General features: G+C 32.5%; 1 protein-coding gene across 1 annotated transcript; it reads right to left on the bottom strand.

Annotated features, from left to right (window-relative positions):
* Positions 1–1,118: 1,118 nt before the first annotated feature.
* On the bottom strand, positions 1,119–6,058 carry LOC118035398 (65-kDa microtubule-associated protein 1). Its single transcript, XM_035040947.2, has 11 exons — positions 5,903–6,058; positions 5,050–5,100; positions 4,837–4,925; positions 4,559–4,762; positions 4,160–4,408; positions 3,857–4,066; positions 3,130–3,285; positions 2,699–3,010; positions 2,034–2,121; positions 1,758–1,906; positions 1,119–1,619 (listed from the first exon to the last, which is right to left on the bottom strand). The coding sequence occupies exons 3-11, from the start codon at positions 4,906–4,908 to the stop codon at positions 1,311–1,313; spliced, it is 1,749 nt and encodes a 582-aa protein (XP_034896838.1). The 5' UTR covers positions 4,909–4,925; positions 5,050–5,100; positions 5,903–6,058; the 3' UTR covers positions 1,119–1,310.
* Between the last annotated feature and the right edge of the window lie 2,651 nt (positions 6,059–8,709).

Genomic DNA, 8,709 nt, shown 5'->3' with positions numbered 1-8,709 from the left:
GTTTGAATCTTCTTTTTTCACTCTCTGTTTTCTTTATTCTTGGCCGTTTTCAATTTCAGCTCATCACAAGAAAATCAAAATTTAAAAGACATCTCTAAAACATCTCCCCCAAAAAAACCATCTTCTATCTGCAGAAATGGTGTATTGTTGGGAAAAACATCATGCACACCTGCCACATTGAACAGTGGAGTTCCATAGTGACGAACTTGATTGGCTTCTTCTTTGCTAATCATTCAAAGGGATCTTCAACTTTGGAATCTTTTCCTATTAATTCTTGAACAAATGCCCTAAACTCGGAGGTGTTGGTTGCTTTAACCATTGTTGGGCTTGAAATGTATGTTATCTTGACTGGTTCTTTCTTGTGCTTGGTGAGTTTTGTTTCCCCTTCTAGGTTCTTGACGGCCATAATATTGCTCACTAAGCTGGCTCATTTTCTTTGATATTTGGTGGAAATATAAAGACGAGGAAGAGGGAAAGAGCAGCTAGTTTTGTTTTTTTTTTAGTTGACCTGAGTCAACCCATCTAACCCGTGACCCGATCACTTGATCGGGTCAATGACCGGGTTAGGTTTCAAAACTATAACATTACCTTTATTACCCAGATTTCAGCAACCAACTCTGATTGTTAGAAAATTAGGTTCAACTGTTATTGGCCAAGAAAGACTTACTTTTATCTAATTAGGTCATTCTCTTTCTCCTCTTTTAAACCATTAACCAAAAAAAATAAAAAAGGTTTGAAATCAAAATTAAATTTTACAAATTATTAAACTAAAAACTTATAATCTAAATAATTAAAAAATTAAAGTGTACATTTAATCTTAATTTTAACAAAACCGTGTTTTTTATTCTTATCTCCTATCTTTGAATATAATATTTTTTTAATAAATATGATTTACCTAACCATCAATTTAAGGCCTATAAAAATACAATAAAAAAGAACAAAAAACAAATCACTATAATAATAAACAGTGATTTGTTTCTTAGCACCTTTTAGAGTATTACTTGATTAATTGTCATCCCTACATTTCACAGTTCAAATCTCATGGTTTATCCATTCTAGTAGAGCCTTCAATAGCCAGTCCTGCAATAGATGATGCTAAGCGTTGAGCAATCAGGCACTACAACAGAAAAATCGTTCCAAGATATGAGCATAAAGGATTGGAACAGCTTCAAGATGCCAGTTTAAGATACACAACTAAAAACAGTTTACTCTCCAGTTACTCAGTTTTCACATCTATTAGACTACAACAAGCTCCTAGAAGTAACAGCAATAGTATATAAAGGATGTAAACCTACATGTCTCTTGTTTTATCACGGTGAAGCAGTAGCAGTGTCAGTGCCAGAAACATGGGAGGCAGCATCATCTTTCGATATAGAAACATAGTTAACAGGACCAGCAGGACCCGATAGCCTATTGTCCCTCCTTCCATCTTTAGTTGTAGACTTGCTCCCATTTTGATGAGCATTTAGAGATAGCCGCCTGCTGGGAGTTCCATTAGCGCCACCATTTGCACGGGAACCAACCACCTTCTTTGTGCTAACTTGTCGGGCAGGACTAGGTCTGGAACCAAAAATGGATTCTTGTTCTGTGCTTTGCTGCTCATGGAACTTCTTCTGATCCTGTCATATCAGTCTACTTTTAGCAAGGTAGAAGATTGAACAAAGCTCATTCTAGGCCAAAATAAAGTATCCACAATGGGGTTTAAATGCATGCATGCATGTGCTTGAACATGTAATAATCACTGAATTGGAACTCACCCTCATCCTCTGTTTCTCTTCTTCTCTTTCCTGCCTGAGCATGGCATATTCATCTAGCATGGCAAGGAGAGGAACACCATCATATGCAAACTGTATGCCACGATCATCTTCCCAAGCCCGTGTTTTAGCAACCAAGGTGTCAACCAAGGCTACATGCCAACAAAACCAATTAAATCTCTGGACGCAGATTCCAACACATCAACATAGAACAGTTCAAAAAGAGAAGAAAATGATGTTGATTGTGCCATCTCTGTGTTTCCCTGATTCTACAGATACCTGGAATTTTGTTAACCAGAATCCGGGCTTTCTCTGCACGCTTGAGATTCAAATGCGCACCTCTGCTGGCATTGTACCTGTTTTCATCCTGTTTCAGCAACACAGTGCCATTTAAGTTAAACCATAAACCATCAAATCAGTAGTGGTACAAATAATTTCATCTGCTTTTAGAACATCTAGTTTGATCAATCAATATTTTCACTATATTTACTTCATCATTTACCATTCAGACTCAGAATTTTTCCAGTCATATAATGTCAATGAGACAGACATCCTGTTACTAGGCAAATGTGGAATACACAAATTACATAACATAAAATCATCAGCAAGCAAGATCACTCACATAAACCTATTATCTGCCAGAGAAAACCAGGAACAAAGATAATTACTAGGCAAACGCAATCACAGAATTAGATACACAAAAACATCAGCAAGCAAGATCCTCACTTAAACCTATTATCTGCTGAAGAAAACAAGGGTAAGAAAAAAGTAAATAAATATTTCCCAAATAAAAGGGGGGATCTATATATCGGCTCCTGATGCAGGAATTTCTTACAGGACCCAGGAGCAGAGAGATCTCTAGGAAAAGGGCATTGAAATTATCAAAACAGCAGATTCACACTATACATACATAGAAGGAGAGCGAGGGACAGACATAATAGTACCCGATTATAATCTTCTAGCCAACTCTCTTCCTCGCATGCTGACATCCATTTCTCAACCTTATCCAAAATTTCTTTTCTGCTTAGAGCTTCTTCTTTGGCTCTTGATATCTGATTGTCCATGTCAGCCAGTAATTCAGCAGGCTCAACATTTCCAGAATCAATTAGTGCCATAATTTTTTCTCGAGCAACATCCGGGGTTATCTCTACATGAGCACGGGCATATATCTCTTCAAGCTCTGCTTGCTTTTTAAAGGCAATTTCTTTCATCCTGCTGGCTTTAAGCAGATCAAGCCTTTCAACCTCAACCTCAGCCTTAAAACCAAATAATAGTAAAATCAGTATACAGCTTTCACAATTTTCACCACAAAAAGTATATAGCTTTCACAGCTTATTTAAACTTGTAGGTATATTTACTTGCAGAATCCAAATACCTGCTCAATTAGATCCAGGGCCAGAGCTTTGGGAACAGTCACTTCATCAACAGAAGCCAACATGTTACGGGTAACATGGTCAAACAATTTCCTTTCTTCCATGGGAGTATCCATCAGATTCCACAGGTCCATGAGCTGATTTGCCAGCTCTTGAAGCTGTAGTGGGAGGATACAAATTGAAGATATTTTGAATCTCAACAGAAGGATTTGGTTCAATTCAAGCACACACAAAAACATCCAACATTGCACTATATTTTACAACAGAAACCTTACAGTTTGCCCCTTTGGATGTGATACAAAATTATACCGGTGGAGTGTGTGTGTGTGTGTGTGTGTGTGTGTGTGTAAAGTACAAATCAACAGGAAACAATGCTTGTTTCATATGCTTTGAAGATGCCAACAGAAATCTAATGCAAATGTTTTTCTTGTTGGAAGATATGTATCTGAATTACAAGATAAACTTATTTAACAACAGAAAAACAAGCCTTGTGGAAAGAGGATCCTGATAAAACATAACTGATCTTTTTTCTGTTTAAAGTTGAGCAAATTCCTGTTCCATTTCTTATCACAGAACATACTTTTATGCTATGGATTGATCTAGAGGATAGAGGATCAGTATTTGGTAAAAGCCTTCAATCAGCACAAAAGTCTTAGTTTTTTCTGGAAACGTAACAAGAAACGTACTCTTCTTTCCATAGCAGCCAATACTGAAATGCAAAGGACTTGCCTTATGAAGCCTCTGCTTCTTTTCTTCTTTTAATGCTAAGACTGTCTTAGCCAGCCTTGCTAATGTATCATTGCTAATGCTTTGCATGCCAGTCGAGTCATTTAAGCTTGGATGAACATCAGTTACAGTACTGAAAAAGTCCATCCCGAGGACAGCACAGAGATCATGCACACTGCTCACAAATTCAAGGACCTTGTGCAACCTATCACTCTACAATGTAAAATAAGCAGTTAGTGATTAACTTGACATATCTAGAAAGCTAGAAATTATCTGATGCACCATTACCAGGATGAAGAGATTTACCTTTTCCTTTTGAAGCTCTTGAAGTTGAGCATGATATTCATCTAACTTCTTTAGGGATAAATCAGCATCATCAACTGTAGGATTGTCATTGATATTTAAGTTCCCAGCAATTTCACCACAGATTTTTTGAATCTGTGTCTGTACATCAGAAAACTCCTTTACTCTCTCTGCCTTTTGTTCCCACAGCTGCTCGAGTATTGGTGCTATAGCTGCAAGCTGTTCCTTGATTGTTCCTGAAGCCTTCTCAGGCTGCAATTAAAACCAAGGGAAACCATGAGGAGTCCAGTTTTTTTCACTGTCAATTAACCATAAAAAGAGTTTTGCATCAACACATCACCATAACACTTTTCACAGATGCTTAAGCAGGATATACAAGACTAAGTTGTGTAAACCACTCACCAATCCTGCAAAACATTTTTCTCCAAGGGCTGATAGAAGACGTGCAAGTTCAATTCTGGCATCTGATAAGGCCTCAAGAAGCTGGGCCCTTGACTTGGCAGCCTGCTCAACTTTCTTCTTATACACATCCAAGCACTCCTGTTCTATTTGAATGAGCATCTTATCTCGTTCCTCATCACTTTCACCAACCTCATCCCAGATTTCCTACACCACATCAAGGTTCAATAAGTTGTAATTTCTTCACGCCATACACATGAACAATCAATAAAATGAAATACCTGGAGCTTTTGCAGTAAAGTGCCACAAGTTGTTTCTCCAAGGAGAGGGTTTTGGGCATCCGTGACTGCCATTCACGTTACCTTGCAACCTAGCGTCAACCACATGAAGCATTCATTCAAAAGACATTCAGTAATCCTTGGACAGTACCATTATGCATCCTATATGCTTAGAGATGTAAACTAAAACCAAGAACGGAGACTGAAGCAACATACCTTATTGACCAGCAAGAAAAGTACTTCTATCAGACAAGAAAAAATACACACCTGCAAGGACAAACAACTAATCAGGAGTAAGCATGGAAATATATATATATATATATATATATATATATATATATATGAATGAGGGTAGTAGAGAGACATCAAACCGATTCAAAGTTACAAACTTTAATTGCAAATGCATTGTGACACTAAATGGCATTCACTACAGAGCATGAAAAGCTAACTACAATGCTTTAACATATGCAGTAGAAACCTTCTAGCTAAAAACAATCTTGAAGTCTTTCCCTTCACCACTTTCTTAGGAAAACAAAATAGCATATACTCTACTGAAACTTAAAAATTAAGAAGCATTTTTCTTCTCTGTCTTGCTTGCCACATTCTAAGCAGCCAACCTACTTTATTAGAAGAAACTTAAATGTATACCATTTAACTCACTTGCATCTGCCTCACATTTTCTCAGAAACCAAAAAAAGCCATTCTACCTATTTTATTAAAAGAAACTTAAATGCATACCATTTAACTCACTTGCATCTGCCTCGCATTTTATCAGAAACCAAGCAAAGCCTCATTTTAATGAACTAACACCCACTCAATTAAACAACTTATTGAAACAAATCTAGATATCTCAACCTCCTTAATAATTGAGAAAAAAACAGAAAAATGAACAAGCTCTCAAGCTTAAAAATGGTTGATTTCAACAAAAATGCACCAACAGTTCTTAACTAAAAGAACCTACATTCACTAAATGAAGGGCAATAGCATGCTCAAATCCACTTAGATCTCTTGATAATACAAGAAAACAAAGACAAACACGAGAAAAACAGCACAAAGTAGCAACGCCTACCCAGATCGTCCTTCAAGGAAACTAGGGTTTCTGAAGAGGGTCTATTACTTCCAGATCTAAAGATCTTTCTTTTTCTTCGGTGAGTGTGTGTTGTGGTCACTCTAAAGAGTATGTTTTGGCTGTGTAGAGAAAGAGAGTGACTGACTTCGAGTGAGTTGATGATAAAGTAAGGAGAAAAGAAGAAGCTAACAAAAAAAAAGGACACGTGAAATGGAGTGTGGGCCCGTTTTACATGTGCCATAATAACAACGAGCAGCAGCAATGCGTTTTTATTGTTTTTTTTATTGTTTTTTTTTATTTTTTTAAAATTTATTTTTAATATTAATACATTAATATAATCTAAAAATATTAATTTAAAAAAATATAAATAAAAAAATTTTTTTTAAAAATATTTTTAAAATAAAAAAATAAACGAAACCTTAAATATATCTTTTTACTTAAAAATCAATTTTAAAAATATTTTTAAAATACAAAAATAAACAAAATTTTAAATATATTTTTTTACTTAAAAATCACTTTAAAAATCCAAAATTAAACCTTAATTTATTATTTTGGTATCATTAAAGTTGGAAATCAACTTTATTTAGCTACACTCTTAAAAAAAATAAAAAATGTAACCAAAATTGAAGTTTTTGATAGTTAAAATATACTTCTCCAAAGCTTTCTCTTTTTTATTTTTTTTTCTATTGATTTTCTCCAGTTTCTAAACTATAAGGGAATAGTATGTAAATAAATAAAGTTTTATAACTAAATATAAACTTTACAAGAAAACATGGACCGAAGTGTAGATAGATGTGTCCCATGAATTGTGCCACCAAAAAAAAACAACCCTTCTTTTTTTTTTGGTATCAATTTATTCTTAGAATTATTCTTCACTTAACTCTATAATTATATTTTGCAAAAATAATATTTTCATAATAAAACGGATGCGAGAGCATGCACAGCTAAGCAAATCCTAACATAAAAAAAATGTCAACACGACTTCAAACGACAAAAACAAAAATACATAAAGTTGAACTATCGAAGCACAGTGTATGCACGAGGTCTCTCCTTTAACAGCCTGTCATTTCAGGGATATTTACGAAGATGGACACTTCCAGATAGATAGTACGAAACTACTAGTAGACTCCCTCTGTAATTGTTAATAGTTATTAAAACAATTTAATATTTATTTATACAAGTTTTTCTTTAACTCTTTTGCCATTTTAAAAGGGTGTTTGGAGTGTAGTAACTGTTTCTTTTTCAAATAATTTTTTGTATCGAAAAGCATGTTAATAATATTTTTTTATTTTTTTAAAAATTATTTTTGATATTAACACATAAAAACAATCCAGAAAATACAAACCGCATTTAATTTTAATAAAAATAAAAATTTAAAATTTTTCAAAAAACAGGTTCAACTACTTTGGCACTAAAATGACCTCTGTAAAAGAAGTTATATTTCTTTTAAACTAAAGCTTATAATATCAATTTTTGATTGATTTTAGTCATTCTTATTAAATCCAGATCGGTTTGACTGATCGATCAGTATTGGATTAATTTGAGAAAAGTGAAAGACCTGCAAAAATAGAAAAAATAATCAAACTTAATCTACTCGCTACAATTCATAACATGAAAAACTCTATAAAACTTGATGGATATTTTTTTAAAAAAATATTTTTTTTTCTAACTAGAAATCTTTTATATATATATTTTTTTAACTGGCTTATTAATTTTTTTTTAAAATTCATTATATAAATATTAAAAGAATATTTAATTTTTTTAATATGGAATTTGAAACTTTTTTGTATATATATTTATATTAACAAGAAAAAAAATTATATTTTTTTAATATGGGATAAAAAAATATTTTTTGTTTAAATACTTCAACTTAAAAAGATCATATATTATATGTTAAATGTGAGATGAAAAATATTTTAAAATAATCTTTTAAACTTTATTATTTATAACATGTATACCTTATATTCACATGGATTATTTCTTAATTTTTTTCATATGAAATATTAAGACTTTAAATTTTTTATTTTATTTTTCCAGATTAACTTGAGTCAACTCGTATAAACTAGGACCCCTATCTTCTTAGCTGAGTCAATCTCCAAGTCGGGTTTAATAACTATGGTTTTTGATTTGTTTTTTTTTTTAAATATCTTTTATTTTTCTCTTCATTTAAAAAAACATGGCATAAGGGGTCATGTTATTTATATAATTTTTCACACATGGCAAATTGTGATTAGCCAATAAATGGATTCTCTTGTCACGTTCTATATTTATATGTCAATTTATTGGCCTCCATCGTAGATTTTCTAGCGAACTTACAAGTGTTTTGCTATGACATAAAAAAATAAAAATAGTTAAAAATAAGAATGGTGCACGTTGTTTTTATTTCTCACTCCACAAGATTTGTCGGACCTCATTGACATTGTGCAATAGTCTTCCTTATTTCTTAACAATTAATAAATTTCATGACATATATTCTTAATGAAAGAAAAATTGAAAAGATGATTTATATAAAAAGACGATATCATCAACAGCAACTAATGATAATATCATTATAAAAATTAAAATGACAATTTAAAAAAATTACATTTTGAAATTTATGTGATATCAATTTATATAAATAAAAAATCAAGAAATGATTAATAATAAGATGATTTTCATTTTATCCCTCTAAAATATATTAATTCTATCAATTTCTTTTAAAAAATTATTTTCTATCACTTATCTCTCTAAGCTAATTAACTTTTTATTTTAACTCCTCTTGTTTAGACAAAAGTGTCTTGCTGATAAATTAATCAATAAAGAATAAA

Source organism: Populus alba, chromosome 11 (assembly GCF_005239225.2).
Source record: "Populus alba chromosome 11, ASM523922v2, whole genome shotgun sequence".
Lineage (NCBI taxonomy): Eukaryota > Viridiplantae > Streptophyta > Magnoliopsida > Malpighiales > Salicaceae > Populus > Populus alba.
The sequence above is the reverse complement of the archived record's forward strand: the minus strand, read 5'-3'. Positions and strand labels throughout refer to the sequence as shown.